This window comes from Colossoma macropomum, unplaced genomic scaffold, assembly GCF_904425465.1.
Source record: "Colossoma macropomum unplaced genomic scaffold, Colossoma_macropomum, whole genome shotgun sequence".
NCBI classification, from domain to species: domain Eukaryota; kingdom Metazoa; phylum Chordata; class Actinopteri; order Characiformes; family Serrasalmidae; genus Colossoma; species Colossoma macropomum.
The window spans coordinates 23413590-23435394 of record NW_023494785.1 but is presented as its reverse complement, the minus strand read 5'-3'; the positions used below and the strand labels follow the sequence as shown (position 1 = coordinate 23435394).

The 21805-nt window shown below is 41.0% G+C and overlaps 1 protein-coding gene across 1 annotated transcript in view; it reads right to left on the bottom strand.

Moving 5' to 3' along the window:
- stt3b (STT3 oligosaccharyltransferase complex catalytic subunit B) overlaps positions 1–21805 on the bottom strand; it is a 40043-nt gene that overhangs the window by 4878 nt on the left and 13360 nt on the right. Inside the window, exons 2-9 of the mRNA XM_036587697.1 lie at positions 14237–14345; positions 11339–11626; positions 7725–7790; positions 6989–7088; positions 3001–3099; positions 2677–2823; positions 2114–2162; positions 178–332 (exon numbers count right to left, since the gene is read on the bottom strand). Of these exons, the coding sequence (XP_036443590.1) occupies positions 178–332; positions 2114–2162; positions 2677–2823; positions 3001–3099; positions 6989–7088; positions 7725–7790; positions 11339–11626; positions 14237–14345 (1013 nt within the window). The remainder of the gene's footprint in view (positions 1–177; positions 333–2113; positions 2163–2676; positions 2824–3000; positions 3100–6988; positions 7089–7724; positions 7791–11338; positions 11627–14236; positions 14346–21805) is intronic.

Sequence of the window (21805 nt, the reverse complement as noted above, 5' to 3'; positions counted from 1 at the left end):
TGGTCAGTGCAGACTGCACAAACTTTATGCTGTGTTTTTGAGTGTCTTCTGTCAAACTGTCACCAATATGGAGTTTGGTCTGCAGAAAGACACCGCAGGGTATATAGCACCAGTTATACTGCTGGACCACTTGCTCAAAAGAGAACAGAGGTTGAGGAAGATGTGTAGAGCTCTCACCAAAAACCCGTTCATCATTGATGTTCTTGATGCAGAACCAGAGTCCTGCAGGGAAAGTGCACACTAGGATGTGAAGGTCAAAGAAGAAGGAGACCCAGGTGGTGGGCTGGTGTTCTGATACAGAGGCGATGATGGGAATGTGGATCTTGGCATACCTGAAGCATACAGAGTCAGGGAGATTTGGCTTACATAAATTTTCAGTATACACGGTTTAAGGGTAGAGTAAGCTAACCCTAGTCCTGAAGGCCTCTTTATATATATTTCTCAAAATCCTCAGGGAGAGGAGTGGAAACTTGGCTTAAAGAGCCAAGCTAACTTGTGCAACAATAGGTTTTTTGGACAAGCTAAACAGTGTGTCTAATAGAGAGGAGGGGAAAACTGTTATTGCTGTGTCCAAACTTGACCAGTTCTGTTCTCTCTTACTGGTTCATACCATGTCCATCGGTTAGCAGATGTGAACCAGCAGACCTAATAATGCTGTTTTCAGTTTGGGCAAGCATCATTCTGATCATTATCTCCTGGCATGACCTTCTCTCTTTCTTCCCTGACTGCAGTGCAGAAGGCTGATTCTGCACTGTGAGGTTTCGACAGTGCTGCCCATACCTTCCTCACTCCTGCAGAGACTGCTGCATAGGGAAGCTACACGTTCATGAATTTATGACAGCTGGAACATTTCCAGGGCAAAAAGGACAAATTCAGCCAGACAAATATTATTCTGGGTTTTGCATGCCATGGATTTCATGCATGTCATATTGGAATAACCAGTAATGACATGAAAACTAGTGGTAGTTCACATGGATCAAGCTCTAAAGGATGTGGTAGTGAACTGACGGCACTGCTATGTAGTCATGTAGAATTCATCAATACAGAGTCTGATCTGGCTGATAGTAACACGGTACTTCAATAATACTGTGATATGGAGTCAAAACTTGTATGCTATTCTGTGAAATGAAGACAACAAGAGACCTTGTGTCAAACTAGTTAAAACCACTGACAAAACTTAGAGCTAAGAACCAGTAGCTGGTACACAGCACTTGACAATGTACTAAGACTGTAAAATATATTGCTTGATAATCACAATATTGGCCTTCGTATTACTGATACAGCAGAAGGCTGTAGTATGCAAATGAAACTAGTCCCAAATGTTTCCCGGTATGCTGTGAGTGAGCAGTGGGTGGCATGGCTTGAAATTTACCTTATAGCTTAAAAATAGCTAGCAAATGTAAAACTCTATAAATTAAATCTATACAAGTAGACTGTAAAATGAAAAACTCATTTATCAAAATGCATCTTATGTAGTACAGCAGCACTCTGCACTGCCTGCAATGCAACACTCCACAGTACTTCTCATCCAGTGTGAGGTAGCAGCTTTTAGACGGATACAGTAGTCTTTCAATGTTACATTCTGTGAAATAAAAAGAGCCCCATTTCCAAAACACTTTGTAGTATTAAAAATCATTTTGCCTGGTAAAGACAGCATTTAATCACTCTTGCATTTAGCTTTAGTATTATACAAACCCAGCCTACCTTGGAAACTCTGACCAAACTGTAAGACAAAGACTCTACATTGCCCTCTGGTGGAATACAGAGTTCGGACACCTCAAGACTCAAATATGAGATTTACTGTTAGAGAGAAGCTAAATTGTTTATTAAAGCTAATTTAGTATTCAATTTTAGACCATCAAGACTATGAGTATTCAAAAAATCCCTAAACCAGATCAGTTATGATGAACCAAGATGATCACATAATCCAACAAATGGGGGAAAAAAAAACAAAGAAAGAAAGAAAAAGGGTCCGAACAGCCCATCACTATCCATGTTACATAAAAGATTCATCAATGTGTTAATTTTTTGTAAGATATCACAATATGGAATTGTAGCCTCTAAAGCATAAACTGAGAACAAGTGCAGGAAAAACTCTGCAGTGTCAACTTACCCGGTGTCCCACAGTGAATAAAACCGGCCACTCCAAGGTGCAATGTAGCCTAAAATGACAAAATACACAACAGGAAGATAAACTTACAATACACTTACAAACAACAAACAGAGCACCACAAACTCATTGGCAGTGTCTAAGAGGCTGAAGAGCTTGGACTCCTTCCAACAGGCTAATACCGTGCCTATATCCAGCGCTCTTTCAATTAATTTCCACCGCGAGGCTGCGATCAGTGTAAACGCAACACGGAGAAAAGAAAGGACGGCCCTAATGAGATCTCGGAGGCTTGTTGCAGGGATGGTGTGATTAATGAATGGCTGCTCAGGTTGGGGAACAGAAGGACTAGGAATACACCAGGAAGAGCAATGCTGAGAGAACAGGATCAAACAGTCTCTCTGTATCTAGGTTAAGAATGACTGGCTTGATCTGAGAGGATGAAGTACATTCTATGCATAAAACGTGTGAAGCTATGCTGGATTTATCAAGCAGGGGAGAAAAGTATAGGGAAGGCATGTGCTGTGCTAGGCTATGCTGCTGTGTTGCCACAGTTGCTGCAGTCTCACCTGTGTAGGTCAGATAAATGACTGTAAGGAAGACCACCCCAGCAGCCAGAGACACGCCAAGGAAGAAAAGGGTCTGGAACTCCTGCTTCGTCAGCCTGTCCTTGAGATACTGCAAGAAGGCATAGGCCTGCAGCAGCGCAAATACACCTGCAGAGACAAGTGCACACCCATGGTTTAGTAACTTCACATGTAATCAAGAACTGTTGGTTGTTCCATTCTGCTGATCTTGCATGTATTTTTCCCCTCTCTATAAAACTTGGCCAACAGTGTGGAAGGGCAACTTCTAGTAGTCTAGCAGAAGCTTTATAGAGAACCCCGTCTTACCTGCTGCAGCCATGTGCTCACTTGTCCTTATAGGCTGGAAGCCCACAAATGGGATCTGCATGGATAACACTAAGCCCACTATATAAAATGTGCTGTATGCTGAAAGAGAGACAAAAAAAGCATAAGGTTATATACACAAACGTACCAGAACATGTTACAGCTTTAATCAGGCCTGAGATTCTGGTCTGAACCCAACTATAGCCTGAGAACTTCCTTTCAGAGTTTGACTCAATTCAAACCACATTAAGTTTTGAGTCCAAATCTAAGCCTTTGGTCCAAAACTGACCCGAACTTACTCATCATGACCCAAGGTCAAAATAAAATTAATGATAGCGCCAGTTAAATTACCATGTACCGTGAAAAACGGATTATTAAATTAAATCTAATTAAAAATGTTACATATTATGCTATTGTGATCTGGATATGCCAACGTTACGACTGCTTTCATTCACAGACCTTTTTCCAGCTGGTGTATTTATAGCTATTGTTCTGAGTACTCGAAGCCAATGCACCGAAAAAGAAAGTTTATTGCTATTAACTCAACCACTGACTGGCATATTTAACCAGAGAGGATTTGAACGATTTTTGATTAAATTCAGGCACTGTTCAGAACAAGCCTAGACAACAATTGCGGGTCATTAGACATTGTGAAATGACAAATTCCCTCTTGCTATTTTTGTACATAAAACATAAAACATACAACTATATGTTTGGCCAAAGAAATTAAATATTTGGCTGTACTAAACTGTACGCTCCTGAATCAATTCACATTTTATTTACCTCGCACATATTCTCCCTGTGAGTCTGGGACTTGTGGATCTCTGTGCTAAATTCTGTCAACAACACGAGTGAGTGATTCCAGAATGCCAAAAAACTAAAGCAGAGGGAAATGCAGGGCAAAATCTGCACAAATTAAAACGCAGGCTCCAAGAACCCAAACGTGAAATTTTAACCCGACCCAAGCTCGACAGTGGTTGAGAAATGATGTCTGAACCAAGCATGAGCAGTGGGGTCTCATGGAGTTTCGGGTGAATTTTTCAAGCTCTAGAACTTGTACACATACAAAATTGCAGAACATCTCTGTGACTCACTGACTGGTGAAGCAAGGTTATTCATCCCATTCCAATTTAGTGCTTGATCTCCATTTCAGTGTAGGATAGGAGAAGGAAGTAGCAGTGAGTGGAGCAAATGAGAGTGAGCCAAGCAGGCCCTGTGCAGGGAGGCAGGGCCTAAGCAAACTCTGAATCATCTATAAACTGAGCTGCACTGCTCCCATCAGAGCCAGGGCTCAGGAAGAGAGAGGAAAACCACAATATCAGACTCAAATGCAAATCTGTCTTACAGTCTCCAGAATTATGTATGCAAATGTTCAGATGCGTTGATCCTATTTGGAGAGGGTCACAAACTACACTTCAGTCATTATGCCAGCATGTGTGACAGCTTAAGCAGCCAAAACTTCAATCACCCATAACTCTCAACCCAATCATACCGTTAAGAGTGAAAAGATGTGTCAGAATTAAGTGAATATGAATAATTTGCAGAGAGGCAAACTTAAAAAAAAAGTACTTTACATAAGAGTTCTCCAGATTACTTTAGGTGGTCAATGCATAGTGTAACAATTCTAAGCTCCATATTTAATTTGTGAGAGAATAAAGGCCTGATGAAAAGAAGAAGGAAAACTGTCCATCCATCAATGCCAAATTAAAAGTCTAAGCCATATTTTCTAATTTTTTTTGGCTAAACTGACTGGTCACCATCATCATAATGATGCAAAACAGAACCAGGGTTTCAATGTCACAATGGTAAATCAATCACAAAGCAACTGAAAAACAGATGTTGCATTTGACTGACAGTTCGAGTCAGCCTGACTGTTCAAGCTGGATTCCTGCCAGAGACAGGTGGTGACTGTTTAGGCATCCATCAGCAATGAGGTACAAAAGTAAGCATGGCATGTGTGTACACAAGTGTGAGGGAGCAAGACAGTGATAAAGCTGTGTTGGGTTTGGGGGGACGCGGGGGTGATTGGAAGGGGATGGGTGATTGAGCAGAGCTTTGGCTGCCCCAGCTGTCAGCGTTTGATTTGAATCCATTAAAGCTAAACGAGACCACCTTCATCCCCACAGCTGCTACACTTACAGGAATTATACAAGCTTTTCTCTACCTCCCCATAGCCACTGATATACAACCACATCAAAGCTCTTAGCTGTAACTTCCCAACATCGAGACAATAGCTATAGTGCTATCCGGAGCCAGCATCAAGCAAGGAGAGGTGAAAGAGAAGCCTCTCATTCCCTTAGTGTTGTCTTTCTCTGTCTGAATATGAAAAGCACATCAGTGACTGCCTCAAAAAGCAGGGTTGGAAAATACACACACACACACAAAATATATACATATTTCTAATGGGCAATTACAGTGACATCTAAGGGCAGTTTACAAATACACAAGGGCATACACAAATCTTCATAAAATCTTCAAAAGTAGTTATTTTATATTACGTTAACAGAATACTAATTAGCAACTAAATTGCAGTGTAAAGACTTGATATCCTGTCTAATTTCTTTGAAAAGAAATGCAGAATTGGTGGCAGTAAATGCTCTTGAATTGAGAGGATGCCATGTGCAGCAGCTTCTTGTATACTGAGTTTTAGATGAGTTTTCAGGTATGCCATTTTATCTATAAATCAGCAATTCTCAAACCATTCCTCAGCGTCCCCAGACTGTGGACATTTCTGCTGTATTCCTATACGGGATAGATTAAGGAGCAACAATGTGTACCCACGAGGGGCCCTGGGGACCGGTTAGAGAACCACTGCTATAAATGAACATGCTTATGCAGTCAAGATTGTAGGCACTGAGCAACATGTTTTATAAGAGTGATTGTGACACTTGTTCACAATGATTTATTACATTCAGGAAGTCAATATTTTGGGGGTATTTATTTACCACCATACTTATGTTGTAAGGAGCAAAGGCACTGGAGGCACTGATACCTGTTTTCCTCTGGTTTATTTCTGATACTGTCCAAAAGCAAGAGTTAACATAAGAAACTTTATAAAATCACCCCAGATCTCAGAGCCGCTGAGATGCTCTTTAATGTAATCGGTATAATTTATTAGCAAGCTGAACAGCGGAGCTGTGTGACTGATGCTCCATGGAGAGCCAGATGTAGCACCTGTGCTGTGGGACACAGCGTTTTGGAGCGGTTCTGGATAGAGCTAATGCCCAGCATCCATCACAGGGCCCATTTCCGGCTGCAGCAGCTGGGCCAGCGCTCCAAGGAGCCCTGAGGAAAGGGCTAATAAAAGTCTTAACAGAATTAGCAGCATGGAGCACCAGGGTCCTGCTCCTCCATCAGAAAACTGCTGCAGGGCCCACACACACAACCTTCAATTATTCACTTACCTCAAACCCATGCAATCCATCATAAAACAAGACAGCCCTAAAAATGACATTTGCTCTTCAAAAAATTTTCCGCAGCTCCACTGTTGGGAAGGTTAATGTCAAAGCTGAAAGCTGCATTGTTATTCATGCTAGCACAAGACTTAATTGAGGCAGTTAGGATGTGTTCTGCTGGTAAAAGACTCTGTAAGAATGTGGATTAGAGAGCTTTGTTTTCCACATGAAAGCTGGAGCAGGCCTCAGATCAGGTAGAGTTTATCTGATTGGTTGTGAGAGGCAGAGAAGAGTAGGTGGAATAAATTTGCCATTAAAGAGCACCATCTCCACTAAATGTGGCTGTCCCTGCTGGGCAGCACCCCGTAAAACACAAAACGCTGCAGAGAATGCATGGCAAGCAACAAGAAGCCCTGCTCTCTGTATTCACAGGTGTACTTGTGCAAATGGGTGTTTGCGTGAAATCAAATAAAAAGAGCGAGGCAAGACTGAAGATCAAAACCAGTGTTTGTGTGAGGTGCGAGTAGGTTGTGGTGTCTGTGCCTCATAAAGGACAAACACAAACACACATGCACTCATAGCTGACGTTGACTCACCAATATACAGCCTCCTGCTGTAACGCTGCATGAGGAGCAGCACAAACACATGCAGAGGGATCAGGTTGATGATGAAGACATAGCCTCCCCATGCAGACACCTGTAACACACACAAACACAAAGCCAATGATTCAGTCAAAGGAAAGCATTTATAGGCCGTTTGGGTTGTTCTCTGCTTGCTGACAGTTCTCCAAGCTGAGTAGGTGTCAAAGCCCATTCGGGAAATGAAGGCTCAGCTTGTTATTCTGTCACAAACATGTTTAGAAAGTTAGAGACAAAAGGAGGACTGGGGTAGAACTGCAGGATACCATTATTAATGAGCACTGCCTGTCCCCAGAAGAAAGGCTCTTAGGGCTCACACGACTCTTGTTCATTAATGCCACCGGTCGGTGTTGCCCTCCTGAGTCCTGCGTGATGGATGGCGCCGTTTGCTCATTTATTTACTTTACGTATTTTCTTAATGAGATCAGAGAGGGAGAACACACGCACATCCACCACCTGAGCAATGAGACAATTATGAGCTACAACACCCAGCTCACTATCATGTAATGCTGAAAATCCCCAAACACATGCTTGCAAACTGAAGCACACACACGGTTTTAGAATCAACCTTCCTCAATCTCTCTCTCCATCTCTCTCTCCACAGCATAACGGAATGCACTGTCAACCAGAGAAATGCAGGGTACACTAAAGTAAAGAAGATAATATAGTGCGAACATTAAAGAAGAACACCCACCATATAGAAGTAGGATAGGCAGCAGCCGATCGTCCAGAAGACTGAGCCCGTCTTAACAGACTTCACCTGAAAGAGACAGGATGGATACTTTGTTAAGTGTGTCTGACAGAAAATAGTATACAGTCACAGCATAAGAAGGCAACAGCCCACCTGAATGCATGTGATCGAGCAGGGCACTTAAACCACTGAACCTCCCATTAGATTCTTTAACAGCGCATATGATGGGAATTTTTCTGCATCAGTAAAGCACTTTGAGTACTGTAGGGTGATCAGGATCAAGAAATTTTCCCTTAATGTAGCAGACATAATATTGACTGGATGACATTAAATGCAGCCATCAGTGATGAGCTTACTGCATAGCCCAAAAACCCCATTATGATTAATGGGGCAGTAGTAATCTGTAGAAGAATAATGCAGTGCTAAGCGAACAGCAATTAAGAGACAAAGGAAACAGCATATTTGAGCTTTAACTGGAGTGACTCAAACTCCTAAAGCCATCTCTTAAATTGTCATCTTTGTTTCCTAGCTCAAACGATGGACCACATTCACAGAGCAATGGGTCAATGAGGCGAGGCACCGCATGCTACCCAGGGATTAGTTTCAGTACCAGATGGCTGTTCCATTTAGTCAAAATATTTTATTGTCAGACTGAGTACAGCAGTGTCTCGTTTTGATTTTGTCTGTCAGCAGAAAGCCTCTCAAATTAGTGGTGTTAGCCACTTCATAAAACGAAGGCCTCTACTCAAATTTCAATGATTCTAACTCTTATGAACCTTTTTTTTTGGTAAATACACACATTTAAAAGTTGGTGCCTAAAACACATTCTAAAAAGTTGACAGGACCATGTTTACCTCTGTTGCATCATCTTTCCTTTTAACAATTTTGAAATCCAAATTTTGTTTTGAAATCCAATTTTTTTTTGCCATTCTTCCATTATACACATGTTCAGTGGAAGACATGTCTGGACTGTAGGCAGGCCATTCTAGCACCAACATTCTGATTACACAGGCACACAGTTGTAACACGTGAAGAATGTGGCATTGCATTGTCATGAAGCATGATCATCCCTGAAAAATTTGTAATCTAGAAAGCAGCATATGTTGCTCCAAAATGTCTAAAAATCTTTTAGCTTTAATGATGTCTTGTACAAGTTACCCATGCCTTTGGCACTAACATCCCAAGGATGACCCTTAACTTTTTGGCAGAGAAAACAAGGCATCTATTATTCCATAAACTCAAAAAATCTGAGAGGTTGACTTGTCAGACCACAACACACATTTCCACTGTGCATTAATCCATTTTAAAAATGAGCTTGAGCCCAGAGAAGTTGGTGTTCCTTCTGGATGTTCTTGACATATGGCTTCCACTGTGCAAAGCACAGTCTTAACATTCATGGATGCAGTAAAGAACGTAATTTTCTGACATCAATTCAAAGTATTCCTGAGCCCATGCGGTAATATCCACTACAGAAGCATGCCAGTTTTTGAACGCAGTGTCAGAGATCAAAGGTCACAGGTATTCAGCTGTAGTTTTCTGCCTCGCCCATTTTCTGCGGATTCCCTTAATCTTTTAAAGAGTAACTACACCCCACTATTTTGGGCTAAATCTGAAAAATGCTCAAAAATGGGAGGGGCACGCTGGGAGGGGCACTGCAGTAATGCTCATGTGTGGAGGTGGGGCTGCTAGGGAAACCAGGTGGGCTGGGCTGCTGTGTTTTTAGAGCTAGCGTACGTTAGCTATCAGAAAATATGGAGAGTGAAAGAATCAAACGGCACTTTTGCAACTGAGAGGTCTTACAAGGTTGACCATTTTTCTCTACTACCATTTCCATCTTCGACGAGGGAGGTGTTTTTGATCAGGCAGTGCGTCTTGAGCCTTAACAGTATGAGGCTCTACAAACAAAAGGCTATACAAAATAAAGGTTGACACAGTCAGTAACAATGGCCAATTAACATCAACCTTTCCTGAACAGTTTTGCTTTCCATAGTTGCAGTATTTGCCGTTTGTGCTTGCTGTTGATTTCTGTTTAGTGAGTATGTGCACCCGTGTTTGATTTGTGATGGGAAACACGAATCGGATGCAACACCGGCAGCTTTACGGGGACTTGCAAGAATCCTCACTTAATCTGTCCTTCAGGTTACCTAATCATATTTTGAACATTATCAATCTTTATTACAAACTAAGCTTAGACTAACTGGGTTATTTACAGTTGTAACAGACATTTGGCATATTGCAACCTTGTGAGGGGGTATTTAGCTTAGCACGTGAGTGTGGTTATCTCTTCGCTCTAGGCTCCTATGTTTTCATATTTATGAGCGCAGCATGAGTAGGGTGTTATCAGGGGGCGGTAACATTGGTTGACTGATTTGCATACTGTGACGTCATGGTACTTTGGTATGAAGACACGTCATCCGCGCCTATAGCAGAGTTGAACCACAGGGGCGCTGCTGAGGCAGAACTGACCACAATAAAAATTATCTTTTCACAGTTTGGAAAGATAACTAACTGAAGTAACTGAAATCCTGGCAATCTGTCAGTGTTGTTGGACTATTCACAGATGCATTTTTAACAAAACAGTAAGCCCTGAAACATGCATGCCCATAAAAGACAAAACATTTCCTGGATGCTCTTTTCATATCCATGCATGTTTTTTAAACATTTCACAACATTCCTAATATTAACTTGGCCATCAACTTATATGGAATGTGTTGCAGGTGTAAGTTTCAGAATTAGTGTACGTTTACAAATAACAAATTGATAAGGTAAAATATTAAATACTTTGTACTGTTTTTGCTCAAATACAGGTCAGGTTCTGTTTTTATTATATGCTTTTCATACTCTGTCTCAATTTTTTTTTTAGAATTAAGGTGTATATTAGACATGAACCACTTTTTACAGTGTTATAAAAACAAATTAACCAAAACAAAATCAATCATTTGATCAAATCAATATGGTTTTCATTTTGTACCCACTAATAACTTCCATCAAGGATTACTGATTTATTTCAGACAACCGAAACCCAAGACTAGTTGCACTAAGGAAACCATTTCTCAAACTCACAAGATTCCCTTTTTGAATTCATAGCAAGATTATATGTTTAAATCCCCACCTCATTTTCCCAATCATGCTGTATTTGACTAAAATGCTACAAAAGAATTAATGAAGCTGCTCTAGAAGAGCTTCTTTCAAAGCAGTGGTTTTATTTATTTATTTATGTGCTGGCAATCAAGGCTCATCAAGTGTCTATTCTAACTGCAGATCTAACACTGAATAGAAAAGCCTCCAACGTATGTCAGTTTATTCAACATTTCTGACAACGTGGCCAAGAGAAGGCGATATGGGTTCTGTTACTATTCTGTACTCAACGTAGTGCTTAATCACACCTAAAGGTCAAGTATGCTTTTGGCAGGAAACAGCAATTATCCAATAAATGAAGGAGGTTAGTTACTCCATAAGGATTTATAAAAACAGACAAAAAGACCAAGGTCAAAAGACGAAGGAGAGTGAGAGAAGTGTGGCGGACATGGATGGATGAGAGGGAGAGGGAGAACAAGGCACACAGATGAGTAGAGCATAAAAAGTCAAAGTGCAGCAGTGCTTTTACTTTAGCTTACCCAGAGGTAGTAGGTGAACTGCAGGGCAAAGATAGCTATGCCCTCATTGTCAAAGGAGCCAGCGACGGAGCGGGAGATGTAGCCAGGCACTATAGCGATAAAGCACGCAGCCAGAAGCCCAGCTCCCTGATTCCACAGCTCCCGTGTCAGCAGGAAGGTAGAGATGGCTGTCAAGCCACTGAAGATCGGAGCAAGGAACACGCACACGTCACGGATGTGCACAGTCACATTCAGGAGGTTCAGTAGGTAGTGGATTAGACCTGCTGTCACCATCAGCCCAGGGTAAACCTGGAGAAAGATAACAATGGAAATAATTTAGCACAAACAATTAAAGAGGCTACCCATTCATTAATCAATTAACAAAAGTATTTTAAGTAGGACACTGATTTTTAACTGCAGACTGTCATCTAAATAACTTACGGGAAAGTGTTTATATACACAAATCACATGTTGTAGAAAAGGTTTTAAATCTTCCACAGAAAGACATTTTTAAAAATAGTAAAAATAATCTAATTTAGTATGCAGCAAACACGCAGAATGAACAAATTATGAACAGATAGCTAGTGGAGACGCTAGCTGGATAAATAGCTGAATGTAAAGTTAGTCAATTTGAATGGAAATTTGAACTCAAGACTCTGGCTTTGGTCAGTTTTTCCCAACATGTAACAAGTACAGACATCACACATCACAAAACTGTTCAGAGACAAAATACTGAAGTCAAACAGAGCAGTCTGCTGTTCAGAAACAGCCTCTGGTTTAGTGTTTACTAACCTGGTCCTGGAGGCAAAACACCCTGCACAATTCAGTTTCCCATTTTAGTGTGCCTGCTCTAACGCACCCACTTTGGATCAGTAAGGGGTTGTTAATGAGCTGATTCATTGGATCAGGTGTGTTGGGAGCAGGAAAAATCACTAAAAATGTGTAGGACAATGTGCCTCCAGGACCAGGGCTGGGAAACACTGGACTAGTCCACACACACACAACAAAGCTCACAATGATTCTAAACAACAATATGCTTTGGTACTAGAGGGAGCCCAAGCAATCAACAGCACAAGGACCATAAATCTTGAATTTGTTAAGATTAATACTTAAATTAAAAATGTCATAATTCTTCAAGTTTGCAGTTTTGTGGAAGATTAAAATGTTATGTCTTCAACAGCTAGCAAATGTTCAGCAGAGAATACATTACAAACCTACAGAAATTATAATGTGGTTTAATACCATGAAATCTGTACTTATGTGCTCTTTTACATTTTCAAACAAGTTACATGTAGAAGAGCACATAAGACTTTGAAAATGCCCAGAATGAGTATAAGCCAATAAGGCCTTCACTGCTGCTTCCTTGACAGCTCAACTATCTCCACGCTTCCCTGAATCGATGAATTAGTGAAGTTGAAATAAATAATGTAAGCCTAATGCAAGGTGCTACAATCTAAAAGGCATATCATAGCTGAACTCTTCTCTAATCAGTAATTTTCCCTCCTTTCAATTCCTACAACTGCTCTCCATGATTAGCCAACATTTAGATTTTCTGCCTTTAAATTTTCTAAAAGCCCAGCAAGGTAGTAACACTTTAGAACTACAGTAAATGAGGCTGAAAACAGGAAAATGAATCTAAACTCTATCTGCCAGACCCCTTGCAACATTAAATAAAAGCATAGTATTGCTAAAGCATTTGCAAGAACGACTTCAATGCAGAAATGTGGCACAGACAAAGAACAAACAACAGAGAAAAAGCACGAGGACGATGCGCTTCTTTATCTGTTCCTTCAGTTCTGCTTCTCTCCTCCCTTATCCTTAGTCTCGCAGCCTGCAGGCCCTGCTGCAAATGAATGGCCGTATAACGTCTGCTCTAACTGTCCACAGCAGCAGATGCTTGGCTCTGTCTGCTCCAGCCCCCTACAGCTCCCACACAAGAGCTGTCAAGCAGTGAAAAAGCTCACTGCAGAGCGCTATCAAAGCCTGCCATAGCCGAGAGGGCCAGCTCGTTAGCTTAGCCGTGCTACACTAACGTCATGCTCTGGATGTGAACACAGCAACCAAGAGGGGGAAGCGTGTCAAGTCAAAGGCTTAGCCATACTGAGGGAGCCCTAAATATGCCTTCTGAAACAGTTCTAAAGGCGGCATTTTCTCTGTTGTGTCTACAAACTGCAGCTGATCCTTCATCCTCTCTAACGCGGCCGTGGAGTTTCTGGCTGGAAGGGCAAAGCGTGAGCTTCAGCAGGCAGCTATTCTTGAGCTTTGATGACTGCTAGGTCACAGAAGGGCAAAAACAGAAGCTTATTTCACTAAATGTCCTACACGTTCATAGTAATCAAAGGTGGTGTAAGGAGTCATTGGTCAGGAAATTGCAATATGCATGCAACTCACATGTAGGCACAAGGCAGCCACCTAAGCTCACATCCACCAACCAGCCTGAGGCCTGATGTGTTTTGGCATAATAAAGGAATACAAGATTATTGACTGATGACTAAACCAAAAAGAACTGCAGGGCATGCTTATAGTTTCCCAAAATAAAACTATTTCAATATCTTTATCTAGGCCTATATATTGAAAGCTTAAGCCAAAACTGAAGCCAAGTCCTCAATGCAATTAAGGCTTAGTTGTATGCTTCACAATGGACTTATTACTTATTTTGCTATTCCACTGACATCAGATATTTTTCATGTCTTGACATCACAGCAAAACCATCTATCTGGTGTTAAATTTAGAAATCAGTCTTCCTGATAACATCTACCCAAGGAGTCATGTGAGCAATGTGTGAAGGGTCTCAGACACACATAGTGATGAGAGAAAAAAATAAATAGAGAGGAAGACAGACAGAGAGAGAATAAAAACAGCATAGCCCATGTTCAGCACAGCATGAGTATTCAAGAATTTGAATTAGAGCATCCTTACCGTGCCACCCACAATCCTGCCAAGTGGATACCATGCCCTCTCATCAAACCAGTTGAGGAATTCATAAAAACCATTAGTACTGAGGTGATGAGTTGATCTGTAGTTGAACCTAGAAGTTGAGAGAAAAACAGGAGGTTGGTGGCAGGAAAATTATATGATTGGTAAGAGTAAGAATAAAACCGTTTATATGAAATGTAGATCTGCAATTCAGTCAGAAAGAGAAGGAATCTAGTCACGTGAAGAACTAAGTACACCTCATGAAATGTTTCTCTTTTTTTGGCATACATGGACATTTCAGTATTTGATCTATTAAACAGTATGAATAGATAAATATTATGTAACAAAAAACAAAAATTTGACTTTGCCATCATTTGCTTAAAAAGAAAAATTAACTGAGAGAAAAATTAACTTTTTTTCTCTGTTGAAAAGGTATGTACACCCCTGGCTTCAGTAACTGGTCCTGCCCCCCTTTGCAGAAACAACTTCATGTAGGCGTTTCCTACAACTGTCTACCCGTTTTTGACATCTACTGGAAGAAATTTTTGCCCATTCCTCCATGCAAAGTTTTTTCAACTGTGCAATGTTTCAGAGGTTTCATGCAGGTACAACTGGTTTAAATCCCACCACAGCATTCCAGTGGGATTCAGATCTGGGCTTTGACTAGGCCATTCCGTAACTCTCCATTTCTTTATTTTGAGCCATTCCTGCGTGGATTTACTTGTATGTTTGGGTCTGGGTATGTTTGTATCATTATCTTGATGGAAGGTCCACGTCATCAGTATCAATTTTTTTTTTGGACAGATAGTGTCACGTTCTCTTCAAACACTCTCTGGTATGAAAGAAAACTCAGCCGATTCTAGGATTGCAAATTGGCCTGGCCATGAGGCAGCAAAGCAGCCCCAAACCATAACATTTCCACCACCATGCTTTACAGTTGGTATGAAGTTCTTCTGATCAAATGCAGCCTTTGGTTTTGGACAAACATGGCTTCTGGTACTGTGGCCAAGCAACTCTATTTTTGACTCATGTGTCCAAAGCACACTGTTCCACAAGTCCTGGTCCTTGCCCAGATATTCATTAGCAAACTTGCCCCACTGTTGTTTTCAGACAGCAAAGGCTTCCTCCTGACACACCTCCCATATGTAGGTCAAATCTGTACAGTCATTTTCCAATAGTAGTTGCATGCACTTTAACATCAACAATGGCAAGAGCTTCCTGCAGATACTGTGATGACATTTTGGAGTTCTTAGAGACTTGTTATAGCATCTCATGGTCTGTTAATGGGTTACGTTAATGGACGTTTTTTTTTTTAAAACCACACTGTTAGAAATAAAAGGTACTGTGCAGGTACATTTCACGTTCATCAAGGTACAAACAATGTAAATGTACCCGCAAAGGCACAACATTGATCTTACGGTCCAGTTGTGTACCTTAAATAGGTTTTTCCCAAGTGAAAAGTATTTATACCTTTTCATAACCTAATGTTTTAAAACAGAACAATGAAATAAAAAGCTGAGACGAGACAGGATGTGTGGACTCAATACAAAATTCAATAGATGATACAATTATGTTCCCTGACTAAAGGCACCGAGATGTACCCTTGAGGGTACCACCCGAGTGACAAGTTATCTATCAACTCAGTTTAAAGACTTGATATCTGTATGTCTGTATTTTTCATGGAGTGTACTTCTTCACATGACAATTTCTGCAGTAGCTGAATACAATTAGGTGAAGCACCTCTCTAACTAAATAACAGGAAATTTGCATCTTCTGCAACTGGGACACAATCAGAACAGAAATCCATTTTGCCAAACTGTCCTTCCCTCTGCAATTTGTGTCTATTTAGTCGACCTGGACCATTTCTGTTCAGAGCCGAAAAAGGAAGCTTTCAAAGAACTGAATCACAAAAGCTTTGAACAGGATAACAATGAATCGTGACGCAGATTCAGAAGGATTTCAAAAGCATATCACAAAGTTTGGCCTCTAAATTTGACAAATGAAGGTAGCTACCTAAGCCTACATCTGCTGACCAGCCAAATGTCTGATGTGGTTCCCTACCACACAAAGGAATACAAGCATAATGACCGATGCCAAATAAAGAGCTAAAGAAGATGGATATGTTTTTCAAAAGGTAAACTATTTCAAAGCCTTATTTGAAAGTCTTGCTATGAGAACTTAAAACCAAAACTATAGCCTAATTTGGATGATTATTTAAACCAGTGGTTCTCAATCCTGGTCCTGAAGCACCACTGCTCTGCATGTTGTAATGTTTTCCCTGCTCTAACACAGCTAGTTCACTTCAAAAAAGCCTTGTTAATTAGTTGCACTGATGTTTCAATTTCCCAACGATTGTTTGTTGCATATATTGTTAGCCACTTTATATATTTTGATCTTAACCATACATGCCAGTTAAGTTAAAAGAATATTTAGTTTGGTTATTCATATATACTAGAACATCACAACGTCCCTACCACCCCAATCTCCCCAACACCCACCCCACTAAAACTCTCCCTAGATTTAGCCCTGTGGCTTCAGGTGTGTTGGGAACAGAGAATAATCTAAAATGTGAAGGGCAGTGGAACTCTTGCACCAGGACTGAGAAACCACTGATTTTTAGGCCAACTCTGAAAAAGGCTACTGCTTATGTACACAAAGTCCAGCAAACTGAAGAACCTACTATTAGTCTCTTCACACCTCTCAGGCATGAATATTGGAGTTTCACATCTTCCACACAGTAAACAACTCAAAAAAACAGTGCTGTCAACCCTGATCATGTGGACAGATTCTTTATGAGGGCTTCTCTTTGGCCTCAACCACCTCCACATGTCAACTAATCTCTAGCCACCTTGTAGTCTGCAGAAGTATGAATCTTCAACAACTGCACTGTGGAAATGAGCAGTGTAATCTGATTGTTACAGACAAGTTCACGGCTACCTCCTGCTTAGCATGCCTCTGACACTTCTCTAAAACCAGCAGATTAATGTAGCAAATATTTCTCACTCTGCAAGTAAACTACACCCACTGAGCACTTTATTAGGTACATCTACCTTGTATCTACACTCATTGTCCATTTTATCAGTTCTACTAAAGACAGAGGTTCACTTTGTAGTTCTACAGTTACAGGCTGGTTCTCTGTATACTTTGTTAGCCCCCTGTTACCCTGTTCTTCAATGGTCAGGACCCCCACAGGACCACCACAGAGGATGCCCATGTCACTGCAGTGTTGAGAATGATCCACCAATTATTACCTGCTCTGTCGTGGTCCTGTGGGGGTCCTGACCACTGATGAACGAGGGAAAGATGGGATAGCAAAGTATGCAGATGGACTACAGTCTGTAATTGTAGAACTACAAAGTGCTCCTATATGGTAAGTGGAGCTGATAAAATGGACAATGAGTTTTACAGTGTTTTCACATATAGTTTGTTTTAAAAGAACCGAACCTAGTTCTGTTAAGGTGAACCTGGAAGGGAACCAACTGCAAATGACCTCAGTTCGTTTTGTGTTCACAGTGTAAGTGAACTATAAAGAGGACTCAGTCTTCTGTCTGGTCCACTGAGATCTCAGACCACTTCTTGTTCAGACCATAACTCCATTAGAACTCAGACACCTTTCACAGCACTGACAGTGTGCACAGCGCTCGCCAAGTGGGCAGCGTTCTCTGATAAATCCGAGCTATCAGGTGACGAGAAGAACCACCAGATCCGCCTGCTGCTCTCCTATTGGCCGCGCTGAAACGATTGGTCGAAGTCCAAATTGGAAAAATGGCCCTGCGGGTCTGCCGTGGTGGGCTCAGTTTTCGGCTGTGCTCCTCACTGAAGCTCCACCCGGCGAATTTTCATTCATTCAGCGTTCAGAGTGAAAGCAGCTGAAAACTGCGCTGCGTGCCCAGCTCGAGCCTTTAACGCGGTATAATCACGCAAGCTCTCGTATACGGTATAAGTCAGCGCTGCTGTCTGTCTCAGATCACGGACAGACTTTATCCTGAGTAGAACCTCATAATGATCCCTGGTCTGTTTACCTACTGAAGCGCTGAAGACTGTGGCCGTGTGTACGGCGAGCATCGAGGTCTTCACCATAAAGCAGAGCTAAAGCGGACTGGGGCCGTTTTGTTTTCACAATGCACAAATTAATCGAACCACAAAACAAACTACAAACGAACCGAACTGAGACCACGAGAGATGGTCTCAGTTCGGTTCGTTTTTGGGGTCGTTTAGAGGGGTCTGAGTTTGTTTGGCGTGTTCACATATTCAAAAGAAACCATGACTCAGCGGTCTGAGTCCACTTCAGACGCTGAAACGGCCCAAGTGTGAAAACGCCCTTAGATACAAGTTAAGTGTACCTAATAAAGTGCTCAGTGAGTGTAGCTGCATTATGTTTACTGGTGTATTTATTCATATTCGTATATTCACCCTATGCTTTGAAAGCAAATACCAAAACAGTACTCAGTAAACTCCAGCTTGTTTCCACCTTCCCCATTTCCTTCCCCACACAGGCCTCTGTGTGTGTGTGTGCATATGCGAGAGCAGTGCAAATATATCAACTTAGCTGAGTTCATCAAGTGCTTCTGCCCCTATAAATTTTAGACATACTGGAGCTAAACACTGATTATGGGCTTCTCTTTAATCAATTTAAATATAAAACTCTGTTGATTTCACCACATTTTGACTTGCTGTAGCAGCCCAAGACCTTAGAGGTTGTATGGTTTTGCGATAAAGGTGTCAACTATGTCTGTTATTTATACAAGAAAGAGAAAAAGAGAAAAGAAATTAAGTCAATCACTCGCTCGTACATTCTACCCATTAAAAATTCAATTACATGCAAAATCAATGGCAGCATGTTAAATTAGGAATACAATGACTTTGGAAGTATGGGCCAATGGTGGTACCTGGTATTTTACATATATATATCTGCCGATACATAAACATTTATGAATAGAGAGGCTAGTGAGCTGCTTCATGTTGTGAGAGGGCCCAGAGTAGAACATCTACACTTATGGTAATGGATAAAATATACCAAAAAAGTGTACAACACAGATGAGACATGCAAAGTAAAAGAGAAGAGAATTCTAGGTCCCAAGATAGTAATTTTAACTTTTTTGTTATTTCAAAAATAAGAGTTCAGATAAATATTTCCAAGACAGAAAGATGTCTTAGTTGTTGTCATGGTAACTGAATGAGAAACATTCTCCATTTCTGGCTAGTTTTCGCAGACAGCCAGCCATCAGATTAATGACCACCCAATCAGATAGCACAACCCTTTCACAGCCAGGAGAAAATGGCAGCATTCAGGTGGTGATCTGGCAACCCACCACCTTCTGAGAGCACCATGAGTGGGAGGAACAGGAGGGTTGGAAATCATGAACGTTCAGCAAACAGACACAGTGGATGCTGCCTTATGCTAGTTATTGGACACTTTGCTTGTAACCACCCATCCCACTCTATAGGAGTGGCAAGCTGGAAATATCACCTCCGCAGATTAACCTCTCTGCCAGACGCTCCGTTCACTGCTTCCTCGATCTCTTAACTCTGAGCCTGTTTTCATGAAACTCAATTTCACACTGCGTGGATATACATGGAGGCCTTTGAAAAGGTCCCGCCCAGCAGTGCCAAGCTACAGAACCATTTATTAATGCCCAGTGCAGAGCGGATGGAGGCAGACTTGGGTGCTTAAATTAAAGAAAAACCTCTGGAGTGAAAGTCTGCTTCTTTTAGAGAAGTCGTCAAGTGTGGGTGTCCATGGAAAAATAGGAACATGCTACTTTCTAAACCTTCAGTGAACAGGATCTGAGGTTGACTCACTGGAGGCAACGACTATGTGGGATCCATACTAAAAAATGCAGTATGTGGTCAATAACCCAGCTAAAAGAAAGCTACAACAGTCACAACTGCAGGAGAAGCAGGACAACGCTTCAGGCTGAAGTAACGGTCTAAGCTGTTAAGGGAAATTGCAGGAGAAAAAAAAAAAAGGGGAAAAAACACCACCATCATGCGTTTATTAAATTTGATGATGTCTCCTCACATACCCAGAGCAGTTATCCTCATATCATGAGGAGCATAATGAGATAGACGGGCAGGCTTATTAAAAACCAAGAGCCATGGGTGGCTTTGGCAAAGCCAGCTTAATTACTCAACATTCCTCCCATTCAGCCTTACAAAACTCTGGAGCAAAAGTGAGAAAAGCTAGATTTAATTCAGAGTGCTTGATCAGGCTACCTTACTCTATCAAGGGCTCTGATTTAAATGACAGAAAATTGTATAACAAGAAGAAAAATACCTAATCATTTTTCAGGACAGAACCTAAGCAGCTTGTCACAGTACTGATGTTATTTCTTAATCGATTTGATCCACACATGGCAGAAAGTCAGAAAATACTCAACCCAAAGCCAAGAATAAAGATTTTTTTCTGTGTACAATTATAATCAAAGTACTTATGACAGCTCTTTTAAGCATGGTAAAAAAGCAAAAGCCTTTCCAAATAGAATAGAATGGCACTGACAGCACTAGACAATCCACAGAAGTACAACCGATTCCAAAAAAGTTGGGACACTGTAAAATATAAACAAAAACAGAATGCATTGATGTGCAAATCATTTAAACCTTTTCATTGAAAATAGTACAAAGACAACATATCAAACAAAACTTCTGATGTCGAAACTCAGGAATTTCTGTTTTTATTAAATAATATATGCCCATTTTGAATTTGATGCCAACAACACATGTCCAAAAAGCTGGAACAAGGGCATGTTTAACCCTGTGCTGCATCATCTCTTCCTTCAACAAAACTTAACGTTTGGGAACTGAAGAGACCAACTGCTGTAGTTTTAAAAGTGAAATGTCTTCCCAGTCTTGACATAGGATTTCAGCTGTTCAACTGTTCAGGGGTCTTCTTTGTCATATTTTTCATTTCATAATGTGCCAAATGTTTTCAGTGGGTGGCAGGTCTGGCCAGTTTAGCAGCCCAACTCTTACAATGGAGCCATGCTGTCGAAATACCTGTGTACTTTGTACAGCATTAATGGTACCTTCACAGAAGTCATGTCATGTGCACTAATGCGCCCCCATAACATCAAAGATGCTGGCTTTTGAACTGTGCGTTGATAATAAGAAAGATGATCACTCTCCTCTTTAGCCCAGAGGATGCTGCGTCCATGATTTCGAAAAAAAGAATTATCTTAAATGAGATCAGGCCCAGAAAAGGCAGAGGTGTTTCTAGAAACAGTAAATATAGTGTTTGATTCTTTGAACGGTTTTAACTTGCATTTGTGGACGCATCGACAAATGGTGTTCACAGACAGTGGTTTTCGCAAGTGTTCCTGAGCCCATGCAGTGATTTCCACTACAGAATTATGTCTGGTTCTTATGGCAATCCAATGTCAGTTTTCAGACTTGTCCTTTGCATACAGAGATTTCTCTGGATTCTCTAAATCTTTTACATTATATACCGTAGATGATGAAAATTCCAAGTTCTTCGCTTGAGAAATGTTAATCTTGAATTGTTGCTCTATTTGCCCGTATAGTCTTTCACAGAGTGGTCAACCCCGCATCTTTACTTCTGAAAGACTCAGCCTC